Here is a 12,235-nt window from a genome sequence, read left to right as displayed (position 1 = left end):
ATGGTGCAACAACACAGGCTGTCCCAAAATGTTATATATATTTTTATTTTTCCTTCTATACTTAGATATTTATATTAATTTTATTATGACTTTGAGCAATAACATGGCACATTGAGGAACAAGAAACTTAATGACAACTTAAAAGAAGAGACAATGATCAGTAGAATCACACTTAATTTATTCGGACATGTTGGAATAAACACAGGCATTCACTGTGAACACGCAATTCTTCATCTGTACAACCAGAAGGTTTATTAGGTGGGATGCAGGTCTGTCATGGCAGCTCTTTACTCCTCAGGCTCTCTCCACTCTTTGGGCATGAGCTTCCCAACTGGTGACAGATTCCAGGTGATGCCAGTCTGAGTCAGCACCTGCACAAAGACAAGAAAATTATTTCTCAAGATTTTGGACCTTTATGTGCTAAATGATTAATCAATTTCACACCAAAGTTAAACTAAACACCATAAAACAGTAGCTGTATTAATGTCTACAGTTGTACGTTTTTAAGTTAAAAAAAATTATATTGAAAATATCCATGATTTAAGGCCCTTACTTGTCGTAAAAATAAAAAAACCTTCTCAGACGTGTGTACTTCTTAAAAATTGCCAGTCATTCTGTCGACCTCAAGTGTCAGTAAACCTGCTCAGTTTGCCCCCCAGTGGTCATAATAAATATGTACACATATATTAATACAACTGACGTTCAATTGGACAAGTAGATGTGTTCAGAGACAATCGTCCTGACAAAAATCATTCGATAAATATGTCTGTTGCATCATTTGGTGCTAAAGAATGAAATACAACAAAAATTTGATCACAATCACACAATATTTTGTCACGGTATGACAAATGCAACTGAAGGTCAAAGAGCTGAGCGTTCAGTGACATTTAACCATCTTTTTGTACAAGTACTGGCCTCAGTAATATATATATATATATATATATATATATATATATTAAAAATACTGTACTGTATTTTTTATGTACTTATGTCCTTTGTTTAATTGTAACTTGACCAAACTGAGGCCAAACGCAAATTCCTGTCAGATAAGGTCACTGGTAAGGGATTCATGGTTGATCTGTTTTCAAAAAGGAAGCTTTAAAAATTATGTGCACTTTTGATTGTTAGGTTTTCTGTACTGTGACTGTCAACCCCCTACTTCTTTCTCCTCCTACACTGAAAGCCTGAGGGTGGGTGTTGCTCACTTGAAAATGAGACCATTTTTTAGTCCCCACATGTGTTCCTCTATGTAACACTTTGCAAGCAAGCTATCTGTTCAGATTAACTATAAATAAATGTGGCTGGGCCTCACAGGACAGGACAGCACTACTTACAAATGTCCAAACACCCGTGCAGAAGATAGCGCCACCAATCATCAGACCGGTGCCGTACTTGGAGTGGAAGTCCTGGTGGGAGGTGGAGCTATGCCTCACCTGCCGTGCGGCCTGACCTGTATGACAACAGCAACAACAAACCCATCATTTAGAATTACTCTCATTTCTGTCCTGCACTATTATTTATTTTTATTGGCTTTACTGTTTGTAGCATTTTAAGTTGTCATTATGGAGTACAATCACTTAACTATTCAATTATATCTTATATTAACTAAACCGGAATAGGCTATGCAGTTAATTACACAGATGGATCAGATGTCAAGTCATAATGTGGACACAGAATGAGCTACCTTGTTATTTCATGAACCCTTTTACACTGAACCACCTAGCATAAATACAACCTTTGGCATTTTGGGGCTAGATTAAATATGATGCATCAAACCACCAGTTACTAGGGCCCAAAATTGTTCAGATGTAAATAGATGTCTCTCTAGTATTCTATCATTTTTATGGGTCATAATAGATCCTGCTTTGATTTAGTGACACTCAAACTGTACAGTTTAGGCTTAAAACAAAAGGGGGATCATATTTTTTGCTGTTTTAGCTACAATGCTGTGGAACAAACCCCCCCTCAGTATCAGATCAGCTGAGTCACTGCCTCAGTTTTCAAAAGCTTATAAAAAAAACAACCTTAACAGACTGGCATTTGTATAATATTTTTTATAATGTCACTCAAATGTTTTCATGTTGTCCTTTTTATATTTTGTTTATCTCTCAAAGTTTGCCCACTTCTTGAAATCATTTTGCACCTATATTTTATGGTATTGTATTTTGTGAAGTACTTCGTAACTCTGACTTACTAAGGCGCTGCAGAAATAAAGTTTCTTCTTCTTATTATTATTATTAATATTAGCGTTGTCTGAATACAAGTCAATTACTGCGTCAAAATTCTTTCAAATTTGTTTGACAAAAAGTGCCAGCTGAAAACACCATTCTTATTTGCCTTTTTCTTTGTGAGACTGTTCAATTTTATGCACATAAGGTGGACAGTTTGATGTGTTCGTTTCCATAACTAAAGCACATTTCTATTTCTCCTCGAAAAAGAAACAAACATTTACACGAGCTAATCATTGACCTAACTGAAGCAGGTCAGTATGTCGGGCAATGATATCTTAATGAAGAATATGAGCATGTTACAAATGCTTCTTCAAACGTAACGTTAAGTTTAACTCTCTAAAGACCATTAAATAGATTTAATTGAACTTATAACCGTATTTTGAGACATATTACGACTCCTTTGGAGCCTGCTAACGTTAGCAGGCTGTTAACTGTTAGCACGCTGGCTGCGGTCAACGACCAAAGAGACACCGGTCAAACTTGTAGTCAGCTGAAATAAAAATTTAGGATGATCTTAAAAAAACAAAGAGAACATAATTGCTACTTAAAAAACAGTCTGCTTACCGGTAATGTTCACCGCAGCTTTAGCAAACCGGTACATTTTGACTTGTCTGGTGTCTTCAGATACCCTTGAAGAACGGAAGTGTAGTATGGCCGCTGCAAGTATCACGTAGACACAGCGGAAATTACGATAATGGATGTGAGCATGCGCAGGCTTAACCAAACGCGGAAAATGAGTAAAATGACGCGAAAATATACACCAACGGACGTTAGTAACATTGAAGACAAGCACAAGGCAACTTCTAGTTCTTCTTGTTAAAAAAATACAACAATTAATATGACTACCGAATTGTTCGGTGGTCACGTTGTCATGAATAAAAATACAACTGACATCAGCAGTTATCACCGTGTCAGGATGGCCGAGTGGTCTAAGGCGCCAGACTCAAGGATAAACTCCTTCCGCTGAAACGGGACTTCTGGTCTCCGAATGGAGGCGTGGGTTCGAATCCCACTTCTGACACATACCTTTTCTTGAGTTTTAGCATTAATTTTCTGTATTTACTTTCTATAAGTTTAACAATTTCGTTTGTAAATTCAACATGACAGACGCGTTAATAACACGTTTTGTGAGAAATAAAAACATAAAATAGAAGTTTTAACTGCTGTAAGTAATGTGAATTACGTTTGTTGATTAAAGGGCAGTTTCACAATTTTTCAAGTTTGTTTTAAAACAACAGTCAGGTGGCCAAATGAACACTGAAATAGGTTTTTCTTGCTGTTATCATTCCTCATGTTCCTATTGACCATTAGATCCTTTCATCATGCATTTACAGTGTAAGTGATGGGGGCCAGAAGCCTCCTTCTGTACAAAAAATGTATTTAAAAATGTATATGAAGCTAATATAAACCCTTAGCTGTCAAAATTAGTCAAATCAAGTACCTTTCAATCAGTCTTTTTAGTGCTGAAGTCCCTCTTTTTGTTACTATACTTCCACCGCTGCTCAACAGGGAAATACTGTCCGAGGAAACACAAAGAGGGAATTTGATGCTAAAAAGACTGTAAATGTGGCAGATATCCACTCGTGTGGACACACTGCGGATTTTTCCCCTCATGACTTACATTGAAAGCACATTTGAAGAGAATCTTTTAATAGTCAGTATGAACAGGAGGAAATATTACAGCGAGGAAAACCTCTCTCAGTGTTTATATGGACACCTGGAGGCTGTTTAAGACAGACTTGAAAAATTGTGAACTTGTCCTTTAACATGTTAAACAAAAACAAGAAAATCAACGTTATTAAAAAGTAAATATCTCCAAGAGTTTTTCTGTTAGAGTAGGTAAACAACAGTAAGTGTATTGAATTATTTAAACTTTTGAAAAGTCAAATGAAGGGTAAAAGCCACCTCAGGAACATCATTTTATTCCCTTTGTCTGCTTTAACACCAAGTGCAGTGTTTTAAAACAACATGGTGACAAAGTGAAATAGACAACAAAAGCTTGTGGTGTCATACAAGGTGCTGAAAAGTCTTTTTTTTAAGTGTAATACAGTCCACAGTAGATATGTTAGTATACTGTATGTGATTTCAGAAGGATTACTGTATGTCTGAGTCCAATCAAGTCAGAAAACTGTGTTATTTGAATCAACAGGTCATATTATTGACTCATTTTAAAAATAAAAATAAAATCTTTAAAAAGTATTGAAATAAAACAAGATTTGCAGATGGACATGAAGTCTTCATATTTGTAGTTTTATTTATTAAATCAGAATATAATTTTCAGGATTATAACTAACAGTATTATAACATTTAGTTCATGTATGTACACACATACTGAAAATATTCCCTCATTCAATCTGCTTTTCTGGAGAGTGGCCGATCTTTTACAGGACAACATATTTTTCCTGCAGTCAGAAAGAACAAACTTCTTCCATATAACTTTAGTAAAACACAAATTAACTAAATTTCCTTGCAAACAATGTTTCTGAAGGATTTCATGGATACATCTGTGGATAAAACAAGCTCTTGTTCTACTATTTGCAGCCTTGAAACCAACTTCAACTACAGCAACATTATTAATTTCCCTTGATTAATGATTTATGGTGAAAATTTTGGTGACTTTCCCAAATATCTGCGTCAACTTGGCATGTGAAATATTGCTGAAAAACATTATAAACTATGATTGCTAATCATCACAGTTTATTAATGATTATGAGTTTAGGAAGAATGCCTTCAGATTCAGGATTTAAATCAGAGTCAAGGGGAATGTCGGGAAAACATGGAGGGAAAATAAAACGTGAAGACATTTGATTTCTAAAATTCAAAACAGCTGTTAACTAGCAGCAGCTCAGCCTTTCTGATGTTTTTATTATTTAACGTGTAACCATTTCCCTCTACACCACATGAACACTAAAAACACTACTGCATGTAAATGAGGGCAGAAGAAAAGCAGCAAACCTTCATATCTGAGAAGCTGAAACCATAAAATGGTTGATATTTTTTGCTAAATAAATGACTTTTATGGAAGGTGTTTTCAGTTCCTTTTCTGTCAATCGACTTTTAATGGAGTCACCGCACTACGTCAGACTGCTGAGATCAAGACGACCTCTGTAACAGCCTGGACCGTCACTGTGAGATAGAAGAAAACTTGTGAACTTTTCCAAAATCTCAGGATCAGTTTCAGAGTTCTCAACAGACATCAACACTGAAATTCACACAAACATAGAAATGCTTAAATGTACATGAAAATTCAGAAAAGTCAGCAGATACATTTGACGGGTTGGAATGTTACCAAAAAAAAAAAAGTAGATTATCCTTCTCTTATAGTTTTATGGTAAAAAAAAGAAAGTATATCACTCACATTTTGGTGAAAATGACACGTATATGGTGCAGTAAATCAAGAAAAAGTGCTTAAAAAGAGATTTATTTAGCAGTATTTATGTGATTACATCTTTAATGTCTTAAAGTGTTGAGCCCCACTGGCTGTATTGAACATTTCTGATATTTTACAGTCTGGGTTTTATTCTCATAATTGTATCGACTCTGACTATGTGTCATAACTTTGCACTCGCCACCCCTGCTGTGGAGATTCAGCAAAAACCTACTGTAGTATCACAGCAAGCAGGTCGGGTCTCCTAAAGCTTCCTAAATAAACTTCAACTTTTATTTTACACAAATGATGTCACACGTTCCTGAGTCCGACTGAAAGTCTGCACAGAAATAAATCCCCCGGATTAGCTATTACAGCTAACGGGATAGGGATTTTCTTTTCTGGTGAAACTTACCAGAGTAGTTTAAAGTCAGACTCAGACAAGTGTTTGGATGATTTCTGTAAAATTTAAGTTTATTTGAAAAGCTTCAAGCTCTCACTGCTTGTCCTGATATGAGTTGTTTTTGTTTGTTTGTTTTTGAGTCTGTGTTTCGGACGGAGGTTGCGAGTGCAAAGTTAGCATAACGCACAGTCAAATGGCCACAATTAATAGAATAGGATCCAAAATAAATCTGCCCTCTGGCTCCAGACCCTCAGTACATATATTTCTTAGTTTGAGTGAAACCGCTTCCTGAGATAATTCATTTCAATGCGAGCCGACCTGAACCTTGAATAAAAGGAATGTGTACAACCCGCAATACACCAACAGCGAGCTTAACTAAGTGTCCATCGGAGCTGTGGATCATTTAACTATCAGGGGCTTCATAACATGTTGGAACTGATCCGTCAATTAGTTGCTGAAGTTCCTGATTCTCATGTTTACAGAAACTAAACTCTAACAACACTACACAGCTCTACATCACCAGAACGCAGTATATTTAACCATTAATGCCGTCTAACCTTCAAATATGATCAATGGAGATCAGTGTTATTTAGTCATCATTTAAAATCCAGATGTGTGATAGTCCAAAAACAATACAGAAGATGGAAGTGTTTTCTCTGAACGATCCTAACAGGAGGCAACAGGCACCAAACGACAAACAAACAGTAAGGCATCTGTATCATTTTTTTCCCCTCGCTTGTGCACTTTGAATTTTCATTCTTTTAGTCCGCCTTTTTGTCTTTTCCTTCCTCGTCATCCGTGTACTCTGTCGGCTCCTCTCCTGGTTTCAGGAGCTTGCCGATGTAGTCGTACTTGACTGTAATGGAGGGGGAAAAAAAAAAGGGAAAAAGAAGATGAGTAACAGCCTCAATGACACTGAACTATCAGACAGAGTTTCAAGGACCCAGCTGGAACAACCAAAGTCTCATTATCTCATCATCTTTCTATCGTCTTACAACATCTGGTTCAGAGGCTGGAACCAAAGAGGGTTTCTCGCTTGATAAACGAGGCACTCACCGGTGAACTGAGTCTCCCACTCAGAGAGGCTCTCCTGCTGCATGGCGTTCAGGTCGGACAGGTCGTCGTGTTCGTCTTTCAGCGCCTCCTTCTCCAGGCAGAACGTAGCCAGACCTCTGGATGCATCTCTGCCTGCAAACACTCCATATGGCCCGTCTGCAAAACAGCGAAGACACAGAGAGCACAGTGTGAGCTGAGAGCACAACTAAAGTAACGGCAGCGATGGCAGCGGGTGCACAAATGCTACAAAACTATTGAACAGTGAACATCATGGGCTTTTTTTTTTTTCAAATGGCATTTTCTCTCTAGTAGCCTGATGTTGAGTCAACCAATTAATATCATATGACCATATTATCACTGTCAGCAGACTGGATTTTAGTCACTAAGCTCCTCTTTTCTGAAAAATACAGACAGACAAAAGGAGAAGTTTGATGATATTCTATATTTTTTTTACATGAGAAGATCGAGGCCAACAATGAATTGATCCAACTAACAAGTAGCCTATTGTCTGTCTGTACTAACTTCTTCCTCTGTCCTATCAACCTCCTTTGTTGTCCAAAAACATGACATGGTTCTTCATTGCAATGAACACAGCTGCTGTTATCTGTTTCGGGTCAATCTGACATAAACCAGCAGGATAGCTGCCAGAAACACTCACTAGAGCACCACGTGTGTATTTATCGGCAAACAACAAATGCACTGTTTACTCCTGTTTGAGTAACACAAAAAAAACTACAACACAGCTGTTTTAGGAGATCACTGAGTCTCTTTTACAAACTAAACCAAATTTTAAAGATTAACCATCTTCAGTTGGAACGAATGGGCTGGGAGGTGAAGCAGTTTTACAAGTTGTGATTCTGTCTCCTGTCCAGATATCCTGAAATGAACATGTCTTTGCTTGTTTTGTAATAAGAAAAACGCTTTATTTTGCATAAAAAAATAAAATAATACATAGTAATATCAATATAGACAAACATAACTGATAACAACACTGTGAATTTTGGTTCACATTGTAACTCCAGATGTTACTGGGACAAAGTGTTAAACCACAATCATTTATGGTTCTGACCAAAATGTGTCTGTGCAACCAAGAACCAAAAACTGTCAAATTTGTAAATTAGTTTATTTATTCTTTGATCATGTAGTCTCTGATTTAAACTAAAATGTTGCCTGTTTTAGTATTTTCTTTGGATGAAATTCTTATATAGCTGCTTCTGTTTAAACATTCACCATTTGAGACCTTTGACTCCTTCTCTTTAATAAAAAAAAGGTTTATTTCTCAGAATACTGTCTCATTTAGGTGTCACTGCATCATTTTTATATCTGCACCAAAACTCAGCAACCACATTGGCACCTGTAACTAAAACTTTCCAACAATACCCAGAGCTAAACGCTGCGAGTTCAATAGTCTGGAACAGCCCGGAGTGTTTGAGTAAGACACTGAACTGTAGAGAAAATCTTACTAAGCTGAATTCCTGAAATAAAACAAACCCACGCAGGATTTCAGAGGCTTCAGAGCTGGGTGTGCTGTGCACTGAAACAACTTTGCATGACAGTGAGATATCATGTTGGTCAGAGGTTACAGGCAACAGAGGTTACGATCTGAGATTAGACGAAAACAGCGAGGTCTGACTCTGTGTCTGTTTCCAGGTAACAGAAATGTCCCAATGAACCACGGCAGAGCAGTTTTCAGAGAACTGTAGATGATGGAAAAGTTGTGACGCAGGCTTCACTCTCTCTAATAAAACCCTACATCGATTCAGCCTCCCTGCTGTTAAGTACAACAGATATGAGGACTCCTCTGACTGATCACACAAGTTTTGCTGTCTGCAGTTAAAGATTGAGCTCTGTGCTGTTTGTCAAGATGAATCAGATATTTTCCATCTATTCAAGTTTTGGGTTTGGTATGAATTCACACTTAGTTTAGAAAGCATTACATTGTGAAAGGACAAGATGGTGGCGGGTCAGTCTGCTATCGGTCTCTTTATAGGAACAAGGGCTCTCATTTGACTGCTACCAGGAAGAGAAAAGCCAGTATCTGAGCGCAGGTTTCATGGGCTTTATTGAAGCGTGCTGGCTGCATTAAAGTGATCCAACATTGGCTTTAGCATATAGCTGTTGTCCTGTGTAAGGTTCGCATTTTTCAGTCTATGTTAAAATAATTTAATATTCCCTAGATGTTAATTTAGGGCTCCAACTAATGATTATATTAATTTCATTTTCTCGATCAATCGATTAGTTGTTTGGTCTACAAACAGTCAGAAAATGATGAAAAATGTCGATAATTGTTTCCCAAAGCCCAAGATGCAACCTAAAATGTCTTGTTTTGCCCCAACCAACAGTCCACAACCCAAAGATATTCAGTTTACTGTCATAGAGGACTAAAAAATATATATATATTTATCCACATTTAAGAGACTAGAAGCAAAGAATTTGAGCAATTTTTCTTTAAAAAATGACTCAAAACAATGAATCGACTAATCATTGCAGCTCTATGTAAATTAATAGAGTTGTCATTGCTACAAATGTTCCTCCGATCCCAAGAGCCCCCATCCTATCTTGATCCTAAATAAGGCAAAATCTGCAAACATGACTTCTTAAGTTCAGCTGAGGCTGATATGAGGCTTCAGATATCTGAATGGGCATGTGTGTCTTAGCTGGTATCTTTGCCATATTGTTTATTGAGATCCCCATTAGTTGTTACCAAGGTAACGGCTACTCTTCCTGAGGTCAATGTCAATGACATAAATGTAAGGATGCACCATCTGACTTTTTCAGTCCCGATACCGATACCTGGGCTTTGGGTATCGGCTGATCTGATACCAGTTTATTATAAATAAACTGTGTGGAAGAGACTGGGATCATTATTTTATGTGTGAGGCAACATCAAGCTTGACTTAAACATCACTTTCCTAACTTTGCAAAATGTAGCAAATAAATAAATACATATATATAAATTTACTGAATTGTTATTTATTAAAATGATGATATCCGATACAAGATTGGCCCATTGTCACCGATACCCGATCCAGCTATTTGAGTCAGTATCAGACTGATATCCAATATCAGTAACAGTATCAGTGCATCTCTACATAAATGTATAGGCATGCTTTCACATACATGCATTACATACCCCCCCCCAATTAAAACTCTATAAACATTACAAAAACCAAACAGTTTCAACACAACCATATAAAACTCTTTCTCTATACATCTCTCACTATGTATACATATATATACACACACACACAAACACACATGCATACACACACATGCTTATTTGTACATACATACAGATTGCCATAGGTCCCTTAGAAGCTAATTAACATGCTTTTAAAGATGTAATGATTCTGTCCCAAGTAATATTGAAATTATTAACACCATCCCCTCTCCTATAAGAACATGTTTTTCATACAGAATATGTGACTATATGATCATTAAAGAGGAATTTCTTTATGATTTTACTTTTAGTCACTGTATATGCTGTTTTTAGTGGGCACAACTATCATTTTTGAGCTGTATCAAATATTTTTAGATAAAATGTGGGTACTTTTTGTCATTGTTGTTATTATTGTCTTCAGTAGTTTTATTGATGTTAATAAATTGTCTTGTTTGTCTGTTGGGTTTTGTTGTTTTGGATTTGATTACACAATTGTTTTGCATTATGATGTAATGTGTACTTGTGTGGACCCCAGGAAGAGTAGATGCTACCTTGGTGGTGGCTGAAAACTAACTTCATTACTACGGAAGCGCATTCATATAAATACCTCATAAATCAACCAATTAATTAATTAATTAAGTTCTAGCCGGAACCACTTTTCCAAACATGGCGGCCAAGTAATAATATTAGACAATGAGTGACTCCACTTCTTCCATAGACGATCTCTGGTTTCAAGGCTCCTCTGTTGTGAGATGGGATCTCAGCTGGCAAACTAGAGGGGGTGTGGCGTCACCTTCCACTTACAAAAGTCAATTTAAAGTTATATTCCCGAAAAAGTACGCATGAATTTTGCTAATATTATCAGTGAATTGCTATCGTCAATAAAAATGTTACAAAACAAACGGCCACTTCATGCTAGCTACCGTTGGTGACGTTGTGTTCCAAACAGAAGAAGAAGAAGGGTGACTAAACATTTCATAACACCGTACAGCGAACTGCTCGGCAGACGTTACCTGGCCCGTAAAACTTCTTCCCCCGGGTGACGTCGAACACTTTTCCGTTGACAGCCATGAGGATCCTCGGATTTTGCTGTCCATCGTAGGGCTTCAACTCTGCCAGGGTGAAATCTCTCTTTTTCAGTTTAGGCAGTGGCTGCTCCATCTCGCCGAGCTCCGGTGGTTTGTCTCCGCGGAAGATTTTGTATAAGAGGAACAAACAGAGGCTGAGTAGGGTGAGGTTCAGCGGGGATGTGAAGATCTCCTGAAAAATACCACCAGAAGTTAATTCGCTTCCCTCTGCTTCAGCCATGTTGGGTTCTGTCTCCCCGGTTGTGTGTGTGTGTGTGTTGGGTGGGACTGGCAGAGCTCCTGAATCCTGAACCAATCCCTGTAGCGGCCTCAGAGGCGGCGGTTAACCCTTTGGACCAATCGGGCTCCTGTAGCTGCGTGCCAAAAGTCGATCGATAGAAATGTATTATTGTCGATAATTTAGGGCCGCAACTTACTGGAGGGCATTGCAAAAAGTGGGAGGCCTTATCTCATAAATATTGACGTACTATGTCAAAAATACGAGAAAAGATCTCATAATTACGATATGGATCTCATGGTTGTGGACTGTTGGTCGGGATCGTGGCTGTATCATAAGAGCTGGATGGGGCTCCGCCATTCATTCCTATAAAAGTTGTTCAGTGGCGCATGAAGCCAAAAAAGCCACTTCCCGCTATAAAGAAATTACCTTGATGAAAACATAGTGAGCACGCTCTATGGGCTGCATGCCCCCCTAGAGCATGCTCACTAGAGACTTCCACCGGCTAACTTCCGATTTAGCCCTCCAGCTAACTTGAATGGGGATAAAACAATTCAATCGTGCTGCTCTTCTAGACTTTCAGAATATGATCGATCAAATGGATCAAATTCTGATGGTGAAACGAGTCATTTTGTGGGGGTTGTGACACTCAAAAAAATGTATCAGCTGATTTACAGACATCTCTTTCACAATGTAAGTCTATGGGGAAAAAT

General features: G+C 37.7%; 2 protein-coding genes and 1 non-coding gene across 4 annotated transcripts; 1 reads left to right on the top strand and 2 right to left on the bottom strand.

Moving 5' to 3' along the window:
* Positions 1-157: 157 nt before the first annotated feature.
* Positions 158-2,942, bottom strand: cox7b (cytochrome c oxidase subunit 7B). The gene is made up of 3 exons (XM_067608641.1): positions 2,796-2,942; positions 1,335-1,450; positions 158-371 (listed from the first exon to the last, which is right to left on the bottom strand). Exons 1-3 carry the CDS (start codon positions 2,830-2,832, stop codon positions 288-290), a joined length of 237 nt encoding a protein of 78 aa, XP_067464742.1. The 5' UTR covers positions 2,833-2,942; the 3' UTR covers positions 158-287.
* A 199-nt stretch (positions 2,943-3,141) lies between these two features.
* On the top strand, positions 3,142-3,252 carry trnal-caa (transfer RNA leucine (anticodon CAA)). The gene is made up of 2 exons: positions 3,142-3,179; positions 3,207-3,252. It is a non-coding gene; the product is annotated as a tRNA-Leu (tRNA).
* Positions 3,253-4,460: 1,208 nt separating this feature from the next.
* Positions 4,461-11,948, bottom strand: pgrmc1 (progesterone receptor membrane component 1). Of its 2 annotated transcripts, XM_067608639.1 has the most exons (4): positions 11,808-11,948; positions 11,231-11,477; positions 7,058-7,213; positions 4,461-6,857 (listed from the first exon to the last, which is right to left on the bottom strand). In XM_067608639.1, exons 1-4 carry the CDS (start codon positions 11,880-11,882, stop codon positions 6,763-6,765), a joined length of 573 nt encoding a protein of 190 aa, XP_067464740.1. In that variant the 5' UTR covers positions 11,883-11,948; the 3' UTR covers positions 4,461-6,762. The 2 variants fall into 2 exon arrangements, with proteins under 2 accessions (XP_067464740.1, XP_067464741.1); XM_067608640.1 differs by lacking the exon at positions 11,808-11,948 and having other exon boundaries at positions 11,231-11,580.
* Positions 11,949-12,235: the final 287 nt, after the last annotated feature.

Source organism: Thunnus thynnus, chromosome 13, assembly GCF_963924715.1.
Source record: "Thunnus thynnus chromosome 13, fThuThy2.1, whole genome shotgun sequence".
Taxonomy (NCBI): Eukaryota; Metazoa; Chordata; class Actinopteri; order Scombriformes; family Scombridae; genus Thunnus; species Thunnus thynnus.
This window is presented reverse-complemented; position numbering and strand designations above follow the sequence as displayed.